Consider the following 17,700-nt stretch of genomic DNA (forward strand, 5'->3'; position numbering starts at 1 on the left):
CTTACATTAAAATAAGACTGGGTGTAATATGATATAATGTAATATAAAATATAAGACCAGGTCTTGTATTAATTTCTGCTCCAAAAGATGCATTAGAGCTGATGGTCTGGCTAGGTCTTATTTTCGGGGAAACACGGTAAATACACACACACACCACACATACAGAATACAAGTAAAACTGGGGAAATCTGAATAAGATTTGTGGATTGTATCAATATCAACATACCGCAGTTTTACAAATTAATATTGGGCAAAACTGGATCCAGTGTACAAGGGGCCTGTCTGTAATGGTGCTTTTCCTTTTTATGTACCCACAGTCATATAATAAAAATCTATGTTTTAATGAAATCTAAATCTCTTTTAATAAGAAAATTCTAAATAAGAAAGCACCGTACTGTAATTGACAGTGATCTTTCTCAGTGGCACATAAAATAATTGAGCTTCTTCTAGTTGATGGCACCTGAGATTTGATGGTTTATGTATGTTTGGAACGAGGAGGTTGACTTACAGGTCCGTTGTGGCTCACGCTGCCTACTGTGGCACTAACCATCAAAATGTCTACAAGAAACACAGTGACAGTAAGTGGTGGTGTGACAACACAGACGAGTCAGGAGGCAGTCAGTAATTATCCACATTTCTATTTACTATGAATATATGACAACAAATTCAGGCACAATGGGGAAGTCATGTATAATGCTAGAAGAGATGAAATACAAATGACAAAACTCTATCATTTAACTTTTTTTACAAATAGTTCAGTATTTTCACTCAATTGTTGAATAAAGCACATGTAACTCAACCTGCTAAATATCTGTATTAGTTTTTAACTAAATTCTCTAAAGAATAAAATGTTGGTGAAAACTCAAAGGTGTGTATGACCTCGCTTATTTAGGATTCATCACGGATGAGAAAATGATCCTGGTTAGTATCAAAGCAAGCATTTACAGAATACCATTTAGGTACACTGTTGCTATATTAAAAATGTCAAAGAAAATGATATTTATGGCACCATGTTATAAAAATGCTTTATTTAAAACCAACTTTGACTAGGTTTTAACACTGGAAGAAAGGTCGCATGTACCTAAATGAGACATGAAGAGATCCTTGGTGATAGTACAAATTTTGTCCTACAGATATTACTATTTAAGTTTTTTCCTTTATGAAACTACTGAAATGAAATTTTAAATGTGTTAAAACACAAAGATTACCTTGTACATTTCATTCTATAAACAAATGTTTTAGTCATTAATATATCAAGGCCATAAATCATTCCTTCTTATGTCCAAGGCCTATTACTAGTCACTGATTTAGAAACATCACTTTTATGTGTGTGCTGTGGAGCTGAAGTCAGCCTACAAACCTAAGAATTGGTTAAGAGAAATGTAGTTTTGCTCTTACCAGGTTTTCATGTTTTTATTGATACAGGATTTGGAGGTAGAGGTACTGAAAGCATCAGAGTTCAACAAATCTACATTTCATCAAAGTAAAAAGGTACTTAAAAAATACAATGATGGCAAATCATATTACTCTTACAGCACAAATCCTTAGTTAATCAAATGGCTGTGCCAAGAAAAGTACTATAATGCTTTAAATAAAAACTTTAAGATACATCAAAGACCACCAAGTTTCAAACAAAAAGCAATGATCAAAATATTTAACTGTCCTTTTACCGAGCTTTTACAAGCACATCAGTCTTCACTGTCTGAGCAAATCAGTTTTAGTTTCTTCATAGTCCTCCATCTGTCTTTTAACATGACACTCGTTCGATTGTTGAATTTATAATGTAACAGTATTTTAGACCAGTTTCCCTCTCCGTATTTCCTCACGCCAGATCTCAGATTCCTATCTTCTTCCCAAAGCCATGCCTTTTGATAAAAAAAAGAAGTTATTCACAGAGACAATTCTTTATATTTTTTAATGAGGTATAATTGCTATATAACATCATGTTAGTTTCAGGTGTACAACACAATGATTTGATATTTGCCTATATTGTGAAATGATCGCCAGAATAAGTCTAGTTAACATCCATCAAAAGTAGATAAAAAGTAGAACGGTTACTCACAGAAACAATTCTTTAAAGCACATATCTACTATAGATGTAACTTTTTTCATCAAGATAATTTTAGTTTCTTAAAGATGGGAGAATTTTTGTATACATTTCTTAGACTTATGTAAGATCTCATATTTATTACAATAACCTTTTAAGGGCCCTAACTATTACTGTTCATCTTACATAAGTGTAAGATGGCTCAGCTCTTGGAGGTCAGAGAGCTACAAAGTAACCGAGCTAAACACTAACCCAATTCCCTAATTCATCTAACTTTAAGTGCACACTGTGTCCTAAGATGCTTCTCTACAATTGTTAGTAGATTGGTATTTATTAATCCTACATATCTCTAAACAATTTATGAATATTTAATTTCATTAATGAACTCAGTGAAAACCCTGTTCTGTCTATGTCGGGCAAGGTACACATATACATAAAACTCGAATCTGTATAAAAATAGGTTTTTGAAAACAAGTAGTATGAACTAGTTAAAACTACACTAGTTTATTTTTGGAGAAAATGACTAAAATTTAAAAGAAAAAATCAAATCAGTATCACACACAGAAACTTCGCATGTGCTACCGGTGACCAACTGATCACTCCTCCTGCTGACAGCTGAAGGAGCAATGTGACCGCCTGCGTGATTGACTGAGTCTGGATGACGATGCATTTTCCCCGCTGACTTTCACATTTTCATTAAAAATCCATCTATCAGTCACAAGAAGACAAATACTGTATGACTGCACTTACATGAGGTCCCCAGAGTAGCCAAAGTCACAGAAACAGAAAGTAGAATGGTGGCTGCTCTGGGATGGGGCGAGGAGGAAATGGGGAGCTGTGTAATGTGTCCAGAGCTTGTTTTGCAAGATTCAAAAGTTCTGCAGATTGGTTGCGCAACAATGTGAACACGTGTAATGTACATACATATATATATATATATACACACACACTTTCAAAGGGTTAAGATGGCAACTTTTGTTATGTATATTTTACTACAATTAAAGAAACCTGGCCGACCTCAGTTGCGTGATGCACTATGAAAGAGAACTCAAGGTGGCTTGAAGAGAACAAGCCGAGATGACAACTGTCATGTGTAGATGCGTAAACCTGGCAGTGACCAAGACCAACCCCCGCAGGAGTCTGTCTGAGCTGCCACCTACCAGCTGCGCAGCTCAACGGCCAGACGAGATGGACACCGTCCTGGGACCCCCTGACCCACGCACTTCCCTGCCACTCACCACGCCGACACAGCCCCTCCACACTGGCCGTCACTAACACAAAACCAAGAGATGGAACTTCGCACGTGTGTGGTGAGGAGTTTAAAGGGGAGGAGGTGGGCTTCCTGACAAAAAGGACTTCAGCAGGGCGTTATTACTCTTGGGGGTCACGTGACTCTTTGAGAAAGGGATAAAAGCTATGGGTACACACTACAGTGTAGATGGACTTGGAGTGCTCACTTGTGTTGAACCGCTTCACAGACAAGTAAAGGTTTATCAAATTTTACACGAAATTTCAGGGGCCACTTATACTCCCCTTAAAAAGCTTATCAATTTTATGGTCCTCAAGAGAATTTCTATTGTGTAAGAAGTTGCCACACATTTATTCAGCTTTAAAATGTAGTCTTTGGCTTATGTAACTTTCATAAACACAGCACTGTTTTCTTGTTTTAATCTGAGCTATACTATTTTGAATAGAGAGCACAGATGGTATCTGATATAATACCAAAGCCCATTTCTCTCAAGAAATAACTAATAATCTGTTTAAATCCTATTTATTAGGTTCCTGAGTGCAAAAAGTGTCAGCAATATTTTCTGGTGGATCACATATAACAGAGGTTGGCAAGCTGTTGCCAAAATAGCTCGCACTGCCCAGGAGCTAACAACAGTTTTTACATTTTCAAGTTTCTAAAAAAGAAAAAAAATGTGATAGGAACGGTATGTGTCTCACAAAACCTAAAATATTCACAGCCTGGCCCTTTATAGAAATATGTTTGCCAACCTTTCGCGTAGGAGAAAGTTATTAGGTTGGTGCAACAGTAATTACAGTTTTTGTAACTATTTTCAACCTTTTAAACCGCAATTACTTTTGCACCAATCTAATACAATTTTGTCAGTAAATTAACTGAAAACTAGTGTTTAACATTAAGTATTTGCTTTTTTCTTCTATTAAAAAAGAGAAACTCTAAAGATATGTTACTTTGTGATTGATTATGTCTTATTTAGTTTGATTTGAATGTTTTTACAGTCTTTGCTTAATTTTATCTATGATTTAAAGGTAAAAAGTCTTGAAAAACATCATATGGAACAATTGATCATATAGCAACTAATAACTATATTCTTTAAAAGTTTAGAGTTTAAAGAAGCCAACTGCCACTTTTTATAGATGGAGCTGAGTGACACAATTGGCTCATCAGTATGAGATCAGAAGGAAAACACGAGGGCATAAAATTTCATTAAGTCTACTCCTTTTCTTAAACTCTTCATTTTTTCATTTTATACATTTAACTTATTGTACTATATTCCATTTGTAATGATACACAGTTAACAAAGAGCTTAAGATGATATATTTCAGGACAAAACATCTTTGTGCTACTCTCTTGTGTTTTGCTTTTCTTGAAAAATAAAAAAAAGAAACAATACAAAATCCTAACAATCCTAGCCCTGCCCATAACCACTGCCCAAAATACAAAGAGCGCACAACAAATTAAAACACACCAATCTTTCTTTCCTAAAGCTGAACTTTATATAACTTATATTTGATCATTTCAAATGCGTTAGAGGAAAAAACACAATGCTTTATAAAGCCTTAAAAATGATACCATTTATAGTAAAAAAATACTCTTACAGTAGCTCCCAGTACATAACATCCATGGAAAAAAGAACTGTTGAATTTATTTCTTGAATGAAATAAATTTACAAAAGGAAGTCTCTTTTTAAATTGTGATGAGGCAAGCAGAAATACCTCTGTCTGTTTAACAGACAAATGCAGCAAGGAGAAACTGTCTAATCAGGCAGACACTACTGCAATAAACATTTTTAAAGAACCCAAATCTCAACACAAAATAAGATAAAATCTGGCATTCATCTGAGACAAGCTGTCCCACCGAAAGTCAACGGTGAAAATGAAAAATAAAATCAGATACTAGGGCTAGCCACAGAATGCTTTTTTGGCACAATAAACAGTGATAGACAATGCACCTATTTAAATTATGTAGTTGATAACCCACGTTTTTTTCTCAATACAAAGAGAGAGAAACTGTTTTCTCGAAAACATCCATAAATAACACCTACAGTCCCATTTGGAATTGTTGCCAGAAGAACCAGAGAGGCAGATCGTCAGGTAGGATAATCCTTACCTGTTCCTCCTTTTGGAGGGCAGATTAGAACATGACGATGGAGTTAAAAAAAAAAAAAAGTATGAGGCAGAGACTTCAGGTTTTGGACCACTACGTAAAGAGCCTGGAAATACTACCCCAGTCCTAAGAACAAGAACAAATCTGAACAAAGTCAACAACTCTTCTTAGATCCATCAGAGAATTAATGTCGCAGGGCAAACTGCTGTCCTGAAAACGAGGATGACAGAAGGGTGGACACAGAGAACCCCAGCTTGCCAGGTGCAGGAGCTCACAGCTGGAGCCAGTACAGGTAGAAACATTTAACTGTTACAGATGAACTGACGGGGGCTCAGTGTGAACAAGCTTCAGTTATAAAACTCCAGGGGCCCGATCGCATTGGGGCCAACGAACTTTTGTGAGTTTTACCTCCAAAAGCCCCACCCGCTTCTCAGGGTGAAGATGGGAGAAAAATCTCCCCCTTCTTCTAACGGGGAGGGGAAAAAGCAGCCATTGTGAAATACTTCCAGGGCATTCTGTTCTCACTGACAGAAGCCTGCCCTCAGGAGAAACTGATGTTGCCAGAGCCTAACTGACCTGTAGAAACACCCGGCTCCAGCCCCCTCTAGCCTTCCGGTTTCACCCACGAGGGGACAATAAAAGCTGACAAGTGCATATGAAGGTCTTAGCCCAGGACACAGGCTCACTAGGAGAACGAGACAATCGCAGAACTATAGATGCTTCCCTTCGCCCGCCCCCATTTTACTACCATGCTACTAGGGCTCCTGTATAACCACCTCAGCTGAAGGAGCTGCCTTGGACCCTCACTAAGGACTCTCTGGGAAATCCAGAGACAACAAGAGAGCTACAACAAGGAAATGTTAGCCCCTGACACCTACAGCTACAATAAACAAAGCCTAACTCCTCACCAGACAGCCATAAAACCTCACACTCAAGGCCAGTTTACCTCAGTTCCTTTTATTTGATACATCATGTCCAGCCATCAACAAAAATCATAAGGTACACTAACAGGTGAAAAGCACAATCTGAAGGGACAAAGAATGAGACTCAGCTATGGCAGAGATTTTGGAATTCTCAGAGTGGGAATTTATAATAACTATGATCAATACGCCACGGGCTCTAGTGGAAAAAGGGGACAACAGGTAAAAACAGATGGGTAAATGTAAGCAGAGATGTAAACCCTCATAAAGAAACAAAAGGAAGAGCTAGACATCCACAAAACAGTAACAGAAACGAAGAAGCCTTTGATGGGCTCATCATCAGACTAGACACAGATGAAGAAAGAGTCAGTGAGCTTGAAGGTATGTCGACAGAAACTTCCCAACTGAAAAGCAAAGAACAAAAACAAAAACAACAGAAAAACAGCCAAGAACTGGGGGACAATCACAGAACATGTACCGTACATGTAATGGGATACTAGAAAAAAAAGGCATAGAATAAAGATTTAAGCAATGATGGCTGAGAATTTTCCAAAACTAATGACAGACACCAAAACAGATCCAGGAAGGTCAGAGAACACAAAGTAGGATAAGCACCCAAAAATCTACACCTTGGCACATCACATTCACAGTGCAAAACATCAAAGACAAAAATACGTGAGACTTTTAGTGGTATAAGGACAGTATTTCTCTATTTTCCTTGGGGGAATTCACTCAACAGCAACAAGAATAGAAATAAAATCCCAAACTCTGATAAAATTAGAAGACTCCCATGACATGAACCATAATGTAGGTGGAAGGGATTCATTGTCAGTGGAAACTGACAAAAGGTACATGAAGAAGCAGGGCACAGGCACTCTGCTTCCAGATCTCACACAGCCTGTGGGGTTCGCTTTTCCAAAGTGAGGACCACACCCTGCGCTGCACACTCTAAACCTCTCGCTGCACCAGCAAGAGCCTCCCGCAATCTGCAATAGCTCCGAAGCTAGAGATGATGGGACTACATGAGGAATCACACAGATTAGCAATATTTGCAGGAAGCAAAGCAAGAGTAGGAGGTGCCTGCTGTGTTCACTGAGAGAAGCCAAGGCCAAATAAGCTCCAGTCACGGGACATCCTCCTAGTAGCCTGGAACTTGACCCTACCTCTAACATCGCAATATGAACCATCTGCAAAAGTTTATCAACAGAAAATGCTCACCTTAAATAAAGGAGAGTAAGAAAAAGAGCACAGGACCACCTTCCACTTCCAGCCATGATAGAACAAGGACCAGACTTATTCACCTGTTGTAAACAACTAGAAAACCAGACAAAATACAGGAAACAATGGTTTCAGACAATGGACAGATGGCTATAATCACTTAGAGGGGAAGCAGATGACGTTAGTCTTAAAACTAATCTATCTTAACTTTCTGAATAGAAAAATTCCGTATCAAGTGGTTTCTCACTATTATTTTTAAAGCACAGAAGAACCTATTTAAATCGGACCTCTATTAAGAAAGTATGAATATAAAAGCTTATAATGTAAACTTAAGTCCCACCTTACATCTGATAAACTGACTTTATGATAGTATCACAATAAGTTTAAATAAAAGAAAAACCCTATCTAAACCTAACTTAAGACTGTTTTAAAAATGCACATAAAGTATTTTCTTGAAACTCTGAATAGGCAGATTGGTCCATTAATCTAAGATGACAAAATCAAAGCTGGCCAAGAAGAAACAATTTACACTCAATGTTTTCTTACGGGTGAAAAGAAATGATGTGAAACAATCACAATTAATCAAGTTACGAATTTAACATCAAGTATTATTTAAAAATCATAAACATACCTGTTTTTTCCTAGATCGATGATTTTGAGAAGTACCTGGTTGATTGTTTAAAACATGCTTTCTCCTGCTTTCAGTGGCTTGTCTACTATTTTCTCTTATCTTTCTTCTATCTAAAAGTAGAAAGTCATGAAAAACTGTTTCACATTAAAAGAGGTATTGTATTTTTAAAGGTTACCATGAAATTCCTATTTATTTTTTAGCTACTTTAAAGAAAAAGAGTCTATGAGCTTAATTTTTTCCCCCTTTGAATCATGGTGCTGTGCAAAGATCAGTCAGTACTGGAAAATCAGAGGGGGTGTGTTTTGAATCTCGATTCTTTTATGTCTTTAAACAAGTCATTTCATCTCGAGAGCATGCCTTTTCATCATCTGTTAAAAACAAGTAATATTTACCTAGTAAAATTGTTGCAATTCTCTTAAGATAATATTTAAGAAGTATTTGACACAGTGTAATAAATATAATCCTTTCCTTATTCCCTCTTTCTTATTCAGTCAATTTAGTAAGACAAGAAATAAATGTATATGTAACTGAAAAGAAATAAAACTGTAATTGTTGAAAGGATTTTTATATAGAAAACCTAAAAGAATATACAAATAAGAGTTAAAGAGTTTAGCACGATGGCTAGTTATAAGATCAATAAACAAAAACTCAGTAGTATATCTCTACATAGTAGTAAACAGTTAAAATATTAAAAGAACTGAAAGATAATATTTACAATAGTAACAAAAAATGTAACACTCTTAGAGAAAACTCTAGCAAAAGTGGTTAAGATCTGTATGTAGCAAACTATACAGCTGTACTAATATGTGTGCATATATACACATACATTATAAGAAAAAATATATTAACACAATCTAAAGAGAGAAATATACTTTTTGTTCATGCGTAGGAAGACAAACATAATTGTGTCAATTCTCTCCAAAATTATCTGTTGTTGTAATGCGATTGCAAATCAAAGTTTTAAGAGGGTTCTTTGCAGAACTTAACAAGAGCATTTTAACATGACATGTGAGGAGAGGTAGTGCACCATGGGCCCAGCGGCCTTGCACTTCTTGCTGGATGTATGAGACTTATTTATTTCCTGATAGCAAGCAGTTTCTGTAGTTAGACGGGCACTACGTAAGCCAAGGGAACCAAATTATTTTAGTTTAGAATTATAATTCCTGGCCATTTTGCAGCAATAGATGTAGAAAAACAATTTTGGAACTTCACCAGCATGAAACACAATCTTTCTTTGAGTGTACTGTACCATCTTTAAAATGAGGATGATAACAACAAACCCTTAACACGATGAGGAGGTAGCTAGATTCTATATAGTCCTCCCGCATTATTCATGGATTCTGCATTTGCAGATTCACCTAACCTACTAAACTCTGCAATTCCAAACTCAATCCTCAGTGCTTTCGTAGTCATGGGCGGACATGCGCAGTGTGGTGCCAAATCGGAATCACCTCCACGCGCACACCCTCCGCGGAGGCGAACGAGGTGGAGCTCTGCCTTCTTGTTTGCGCTCTCACGCTGTCAATAACTGTCCCGTTTTCAGCCTATGTAGCACTACATTTTTGTATTTTTGCTGGCAGTGTGGCTGTGGAAATGCTGTCCAGTGTTCCTAGGTGCCAAGAGGCTACGATGTTCCCCAGAGAAAACGTGTTCATTCGTGTTCATTCACACAAGTTACAGTGCTGCCGACCATGACGTGAATGTTAATGGATCAACGATATATATTAAATAAGGTGCCTTTAAAACAAAACACATGAAACAGGTTATGTATTGATCAGCCGACAAAAATGTGACCAGAGGCCCAAAGGAACGTACCCCTGTATTTATTCCCCTGTAATGGTAGTTTTCACTAATTCACTGCTCACGGGGACTTTACAGACCATAACTATTGTGAGTAACAAGAATCAACTGGATTTATGTTTCAGATCAGTAACTATGTCGGGTTGCTAAGTAAAGTTAAGGTAGAAAAGCAGTACACCACCAGAGCAAAAGTACTCTACACGAGGCAGGCCGAACAGCTCACTCTCTAAATTAACCACCACCTCTAATTAACTGTGCAGTCACGACATTTCATCTCTTTGTGCTCCAGTTTTCTGAAGTGTGTGTTTGTGTGGTGTGGTGCTGAGGTCAAGGGCCAGCTCGCTTTTGAGAACACATCAATTTTCCACTTCTAAAATGTAATACGAGTACTCACTTGGACAAGTTTCTGCTCTTTCTTCTCTCTCATTAAAACCTTGGGGGCTTTTCTGTTGCAACTTAGATAAGAAGAGATTCCTGTGAGACCTAAATGAAACATGAAAGCCTGTAACTGGTTCCACAGACTAGAAAAGCTATGGAAAAAGGTAGATGATTAGTCTTATCTCTGTTCTAGGACATTCTTCTACTTTGGCTTGTTTCCTTCGGTGCTTTCCGTGCTTTGTGCCCCTTTGGCCTCTTAAGATTTGTTATCAGTTTTCCATCTCTCCCATCACTTATTTTCTCCATCTTATCTACTCAGAAATCCAGGTTCTTTTGGTTTTCCAACTAGACCAAGGAAAAAAATCCTCAGACTATAAAGTATTAACTTGCATTCTCTTCTATGGATTATAAGTTCATTTTCCCAAAGAGAAATTCAACAATTCCTTTATACATGATGGCAGATATCACTTGATTATCTTCATAGCTTTTTTGGAAGGTAAGGCTGTTGGGAAATACAGGCTATGGCAGAATTTTTTGACAATCCTACAAAGTCGGTATTCCAATTTTATGAAGGAGCAAACTCTGAGGAAAGAAGTAGTTCATTTAAGCTTAGGCGTCTATTGTATCACCACCTGAAATCTGTCCCTTCACCCCTAGAATGCTCTATGCAATCGGCTAATCCTTTTCCTCCCTCCCTCCCGAAACTTTCTATCGTGCTCTCTGGAATGCCTTTCTCAAACCTCTTCACCAGCCCTCCATCTCGTCACCTTGTCTAAAACCTAGCTCTCTCATGGGGACAATTAGTTCTCTCCCTTGTGGCATTCTCAAGCAGACACTGACTTAATCTTCCACCTTTCACGAGCCACACGATCCCAGAGGTGGGTCTCTATACTTTCCATTCCTAACGAAAGTTACTGTTGGGATCCTGCTTCCACACAGAACTTGGCCTTTGAGGACTCACGCACTGAGGGTGTCACCACCTAGCATTCTTCATTGTCCTTCGCTACCTTTCACGTACTTCCCATCATTCACAGATCTTTGTCTACCCTCAACTGCTGCCATCACCAGGAATCATTTCACTGTTCCCATGGATCACCCATATACCATCCTGGTCCCTCAATCTCTCATTTCCAATGACCTCCTCCCCCATGGTTCCAGTCAGCATCCTGACTGATCTATCTCTGAAATCATTCATGCGGACTTCCTGCTCTCTGAACATGTTGTATTGTCTGTCACAGCATTTCTAGTAGATTACAGTTTTTCATAAAATCAGAATTTGGGACATTCATCCGAAACGTAAGCCCTGTGCCCTTCCTGCCCCAGCATCATGCCCTCCTTGTTTCTGTGGCAGAATCTGAGTTTACTACACATCTGCTTTAAGTTCAAGTACTCCCTATACGTGTATTTCAATAATGGCCTTGTAGAAACTGTGTGAGCCAACCTGGGACCCCAAGGCAGGTTTCTATAGTTTGGAATTCTAGGAAACGCCACGGTCTTGAGTATCTGTTGAAGTTAGCAGGACCCTGCGATATTCTTTAAATAACACCATTTATGTGGCAGCTACGATAACATATCTAGGTCTGCATGAAGTGCTAAGATTTTAAAGACAGAGAAGAAAAATGCCAATTTACTTTACCTCAGGAAGGATACTGTACCCTCTGTGGGCTCAGTTACTGCAGATGGTTTATCACTAACACTTCAAAGAAAAAAAGACTGTAAGAATGTAATTTAAAAAAACACTTTTCATAATAGTACTTTCCACACAATTTATTAAATTTTTCAATTTGTAAGAAATATCTTTTGGAAAGAAATCCTGGTAACATTAGGACATATATATAGTCCATTACAACATGGCTAATTTTTGCCCAGATGTGCCCACTATAGATGTTAAATGAAACGTCCCCAAACATAAGTGAAGCAGTTTATGCTGTAATCCAGCATCCATAATGTCACTCTTCCACAAACTCCCCCATCCACCTTAATTTCCATGAATTCAAGCTTAATTTCTCGTCCTCCCCAGCAGTCTCCAACTGAACTGTTAAACAAATTCCTCCTTTGCTGTGGCTTCCGCAAGCACAGCATGACCATTTACGCCTCCATGCCTGCCTTCACTGGAACTATTCTCTCTTGAAATGACACTTCCTCTCCCACCCACCTGTAAATAACTATCCTTCAAGCCCATGCTCGATGCTAACACTTCCTGGGAGCTGTCCATTTCAACTTCTTCAGCTTTTATGTCCGTCTATAAACTTTGACAACAAATTATGCAATGTCTGCTGCTCCTGTTTCACATCGATAATTTTTATGGCCTCAAACAGTGTATCAGCTGTATCAGAACAGAATATTTGTTTCATCTCACGCTGATAACAGAGGGGCTTCACGTTTCCTGGCATTTGCCTGACCTCCCAATCACACTGCTGATTCTCTCCTTACTTCACTTGCATCCTGCAGATTCTTGTCTCGACACTGGTGAATGTGATGCTTTATTTGTCCTGATTCTATCTGCTTCCAGGAAGGTTTGGAGAGTTGCCTGATTGTTGATCCTGGTCTCTAGTTTTGGTTTTGCTCCCTGGGTCTAGTGTACTACAAGTTCTAATGTACGCCTGGTAATGAACTAGGCACCCAGGACACAAAGCTAATGAAGAACCTGCAAAGAATTCTGAATCTAGTGAGACATGGACAGGCAGAGGTGTGTTCCTTTCCAAGATGTGTGGCTCGGTGCTGTGGGAGCACAGCAGTGACAACTCTGATGAGAGCTCAGCAAGACTTCGTACAGGCGATCTCTGAGCTAGACCTTGAATGGCAAGTAAGGGCTTGTCTTGGAGAGAACAGAAAGAAGGGAACTCAAAATTGAAGCAAGAGTAAAGGCATGAAAGAGCTTGTAACATTTCAAGATCAGGGAGAAGTTCTGTGTTGTTAGAAAGTACCATATATGTGAGCAGGGAGGGGTTAATGCTTAGAGACAAGGTTGTTTATGGCAAAAAACAGAGTCTATGTGAGGCTTCATAAGTCATGCCAACAAGTTCTAACTCATCTAGTAAGAAACAGAAAGCCAAGAGAGGTTATTAAGCTGGGAAGTGATTTAAACAGATTTGTTTTCATGGGGAACTAACTCTGGAAGTCATGTCAAAGGTGGATTTGTGTGGTACAAAGCTAAGTAATAATCTAGGATATAAATGACAAAAGTGGATTAGAGAGGCATTTCTGAGATGGGATTCCTAACACTTGGGGAGATAACTGGATGTGTGTGAGGTGAAGAAGACACAAATAAGAACATCAAGAATTCTGTTTTACACACATTGACTCTGTGTAGGAGGGCATTTGAAATAAGTGGGTGGTCCTATATAAGGAGGGCGCATAGGAAATGTGTTCATTATCTGCAAGCATCACGGTTAAGTTTTAATTTTATTTTAAAGTAGTATTACACTGGGCAGGAAGGCTGGGCCACAGAACGCGCTGAGTCTTAGTATTACTAAATTTTGATTCCCTAAACAAGATGAAATAATTGAGCCAGTAAAAATAAAATCTGTACTTCTCAAAATGGGTCTTCGACAAACATAAGCCAAAGAGCAAAATGGGTCTTAAGACAGACATGAACAGAGCTTTTGGGGAAACGAACCAGCAAGGAGCAGGCGATGCTGTCACGGACAGGGAGGGAAGACTAAGGTAACGGAGGAGCTCAGTCCTGAGGGGACCGGAACCACGCCCACCTAACTGGGACCTAGTGCCCACCTCTAAATAAATGAGGAATCTTCAGGGTTCAAGTCATAGCTCCAAGAAAAAACAGTAATATTACATCTACTGTCAAATGTGTCCTTCCAGAGACATGGGATTTGACAGGGTGAAGGGTGGAGTAGCGGGAATGGACCACTGGTTCAATAGACAGGTCTTTATAAGGGCAGAGTTGATCATCTTCGATAGGATTAGTTTCCAAAGCCAAAGCTACAGAGAAAAATCAATTCTGTAAAAATCACCCCTGCAAATCCCTAAAGAAGAAAGTTTGGAGACTGAACTCGTCTCTCGATATGTACGACTGACACAGCGGTTTCCCTCCAGCACGGGAGCGAATCACTATTTCTTCAGTGGAGCACCAGACGAAGCGGGTTAGCTTACCCTTAGAGAAGATGTACGAACAATGTTTTAAGATGCTATTAAGAGAATAAGTCTCGGGACAGTAAAACAGTCACATGATGAGGGCCAGTGGAGTCTGAGAACTAAGGGGCGCAATGAGTCAGGCTTCCAACCTTCACGCTGTTCTACAGCAGGTCCCCCGAGAATGCTAAATGCTACTACTCACACCACTTATACTGCGCGTGTTCTCACTCTCTGTTTTCGTTCAGCACATATAACCAGAATTTTGCATAAACCATGAAGAAACTCTACATACTCCAAATAGCCAAATGTTAATCATCAGTAAGACAAGACACCCACTGCTCAATGATTTTCATGAGTAATGGCTCACTAGTATCACTTTGATATAAACATACTGCATTCGTAAGACAAAAAAAAAGTATCAGTGAATTTACAAACCTTTTTCCTGTATCCAAATTAGCCTCAGTTTCCATGTCTGTATCACTGCTATCAGGTTTATCTTGAGAAAGTATTCTTGCTCTTTTACTTTCCACTACTTTTGCTGCTGCCTTAAAAAGGGGGGATTGTGGGAGACAAAGAAATGCATTAAGCGATTTTAAACAAGGAGCAGTAGATTAGGCTTCTAATTCTTTGACGGTCATAACCAAAGTGTCTGTTCACAGACCAATAAAAGGCACTGTGTTGTTTATTTTCCTCAGTATCTATGACAACACCAGCAGCTACTTTAGCTACCTGTTTGGTTTGTAAGCATTATGGAGGTCTTTCCTTGTAAATGTATTTGCTACACATAATACTCCCTAAGCAATCTTAAGATAAAAGGTCAGTTAAAAAAAGGCAATAAAAATTCTAGGTATTATAAAATAAAACTACCTCAAATTACTCAATGTTTGTTAAAAATTTTTGAGGCTAAGACAGAGAATAAAACGTTATAAAAAAGTTTTAGTCTATCCCTTTTCCAAAAATATTCTAAAACTTTCTTTAAAATTTAAACTAAATGTTTTTTTCACTTACTTCTTAATTCATTCTAAGTTTTCCACTTCAACTTTTTACTTTGAAAAATTTTTCCCAACCCTCATTTGAAAAGTTGTAAAAATACTACAAAGGTCACCGATTAACCCTTTAGATTTACTAATTGTAACACTGTCACATTCTTCTACAAAAATCACTAAATAAAATTCTGATTTGTTTTTAAAGGATTTCTATTTAAAGTATTCTCCTTTATTATAATAATTTCTCCTAAGTCTACCAGTCTCTCTGAAATATGCATACCTTCATTAGAAAGGCTGATGATTTTTCACTGAGTACATAATTCACAAAACTCTTAATTTTCTCCATCATTTGGTTGTAACTGAAGTGTTGAAAAAAGGAATGAAATGTATCTTTCTGAGAGATTATCATACGCAATTTCCTTTGTAAAGGCTAAAGAAAACAGAAGAAACAAAAATCACAAATAAGATACTAGAAATTTTGTCATAACTGAAAAGATCACTAGAAATATAAACTCAGAGACACAATTAAGAGATTTAAAAATTTTTCATGTTTTAAATGGCCTACCAACATCTTTTTTTCTGACTTTTAAAAGTATGTAATATTTCACACACACACAAAAGGACTTTAAAAAATATTATGAACCTGTATGTCCATTACAAAGCTTGAGAAATAAGAGATTATCTATACAAATTGCAGCCCTTGTTTACTACCATAATCTGACTGGTAATCCCCTAGCCTCCTTCTCCTCAAAGTAACCATTACCCTGAATTTAGAATGTACCATATTCATGCATTCTTCATACCTGCACTACACATGTATACATACATAAATAATACATACTATTGTTTAGCATGTTTTTAACTTTATATAAATGGTGTTATACTGTGTATTCTGAATCCTGCTATACTTTGCTCAACTCTATGTTTATGACATTTACCCATATTGATTTGATATGTGTAGAACTTTCGCTGTTGTATAGTATTCTGTTGATCAAAAATACCCATTTACTCATTCATTCTTCCAGCCCGTTGATAGCATTCAGGCTGTTTTCTATTACCACAATGCTGTTCAGTGTTTTTCTATATGTCTTCTTGGCATAGCACAAGTTTCTCTCGTACAGTAGTTCTTTCAATACTGGTTGCACAATAAAAGCTATAGAGCTTTGAAAAGTCAACTTCTCAGGCTCTATCCCAGACCAATTGTCTCAGGAGGAACTGGGATTTTTTTTTTTAAATAAAATTTTACAGCTTCTAAAACGTGTAAACAGCTACTTTAAGGTGTGTATCTAGAAGTGAGATGCTGGAATGCATACTTATAGATTTTGATAAAATGCTCTCCCAAGTTTAAATACCAATTCACTCCAGAGAGGAAGGCATAGCAGTCCTAGCATTTCTCCATTTTTTGAGCCAACTGCTGGTATTCTAGGACCTTTTAAATCACTGCCCTTCTGAGGTACAGGAAATGCTATTTCAGTGTGTTACTCTGCATTGCCCTGCTTGCTAACACCAGTGAGGTTAAGCTCTCTCTGATGCTTACGGCTATAAGGTTCTCCTCTTCGTGAAGTACACGCAGAGTAGAGTTTTCAGTAGCCTCATAGTACTAAGGCAAAAAGTAGCGGCAGGGAACCCAATAAATATATCAGGCTTTCTGCTGCAATCTGGAGGGTTATATCCCAGAAATAGGAGCATATCAGACAAACTGACCCTCTAAAAACTACAGCCTACCCTCAATGTGTCTCAGTCCCTCAATGGGTTAAGGTGACCACCCCCAACTCTAGACATACCAGCAAGTGAAAAGGTGCTCACCTTCATTAGTCATCAGGGGAATGGAAGTTAAAGCCCAATGTGATACACACATACGTGCCAGAATGCCTAACACGAAAACCACAGATAAGGTCTGTGAAGCAACTGGAACTCTCCCGCAGTACCGAAGGAATTAATAGAATGAAACTATTTTGGAAAACTGGCAGTATCTAGTAAAATTGAGTATGTATATATCCTATAACCCATCAATTATATTCCTAACTGTATACCCAATAGAAACACATATATATTTGTTCTACAGAAGATGTGTAAAGAAATGTAATAGCTAAAAACTGGAAATGATTCAAACATCCATCAACTGTAGGAATGGATCAACTGTAGTCTATTCCCACAATGGATCAATGAGAATGAACAACTGTTGCTATCAGCAACACGATGGACCAACAGTACAAATGTAAACCTGCTATATGACTCCATCGTAAGCCAAACGAATCTTGGATGTCCTAAGG

At 38.0% G+C, this 17,700-nt stretch overlaps 1 protein-coding gene and 1 non-coding gene across 2 annotated transcripts in view; one reads left to right on the forward strand and one right to left on the reverse strand.

Moving 5' to 3' along the window:
• Positions 1–101: 101 nt before the first annotated feature.
• TERF1 (telomeric repeat binding factor 1) overlaps positions 102–17,700 on the reverse strand; it is a 30,113-nt gene continuing 12,514 nt past the window's right edge. Inside the window, exons 5-10 of the mRNA XM_033126535.1 lie at positions 15,708–15,857; positions 14,877–14,986; positions 11,983–12,042; positions 10,363–10,451; positions 8,169–8,278; positions 102–1,865 (exon numbers count right to left, since the gene is read on the reverse strand). Coding sequence (XP_032982426.1) covers positions 1,689–1,865; positions 8,169–8,278; positions 10,363–10,451; positions 11,983–12,042; positions 14,877–14,986; positions 15,708–15,857 — 696 coding nt within the window. The 3' untranslated portion in view covers positions 102–1,688. The remainder of the gene's footprint in view (positions 1,866–8,168; positions 8,279–10,362; positions 10,452–11,982; positions 12,043–14,876; positions 14,987–15,707; positions 15,858–17,700) is intronic.
• On the forward strand, positions 5,380–5,548 carry LOC117034236 (U8 small nucleolar RNA). The gene has a single exon (XR_004425048.1). It is a non-coding gene; the product is annotated as a U8 small nucleolar RNA (small nucleolar RNA).

The sequence above is a fragment of the Rhinolophus ferrumequinum genome, chromosome 14 (genome assembly GCF_004115265.2).
Source record: "Rhinolophus ferrumequinum isolate MPI-CBG mRhiFer1 chromosome 14, mRhiFer1_v1.p, whole genome shotgun sequence".
Lineage (NCBI taxonomy): Eukaryota > Metazoa > Chordata > Mammalia > Chiroptera > Rhinolophidae > Rhinolophus > Rhinolophus ferrumequinum.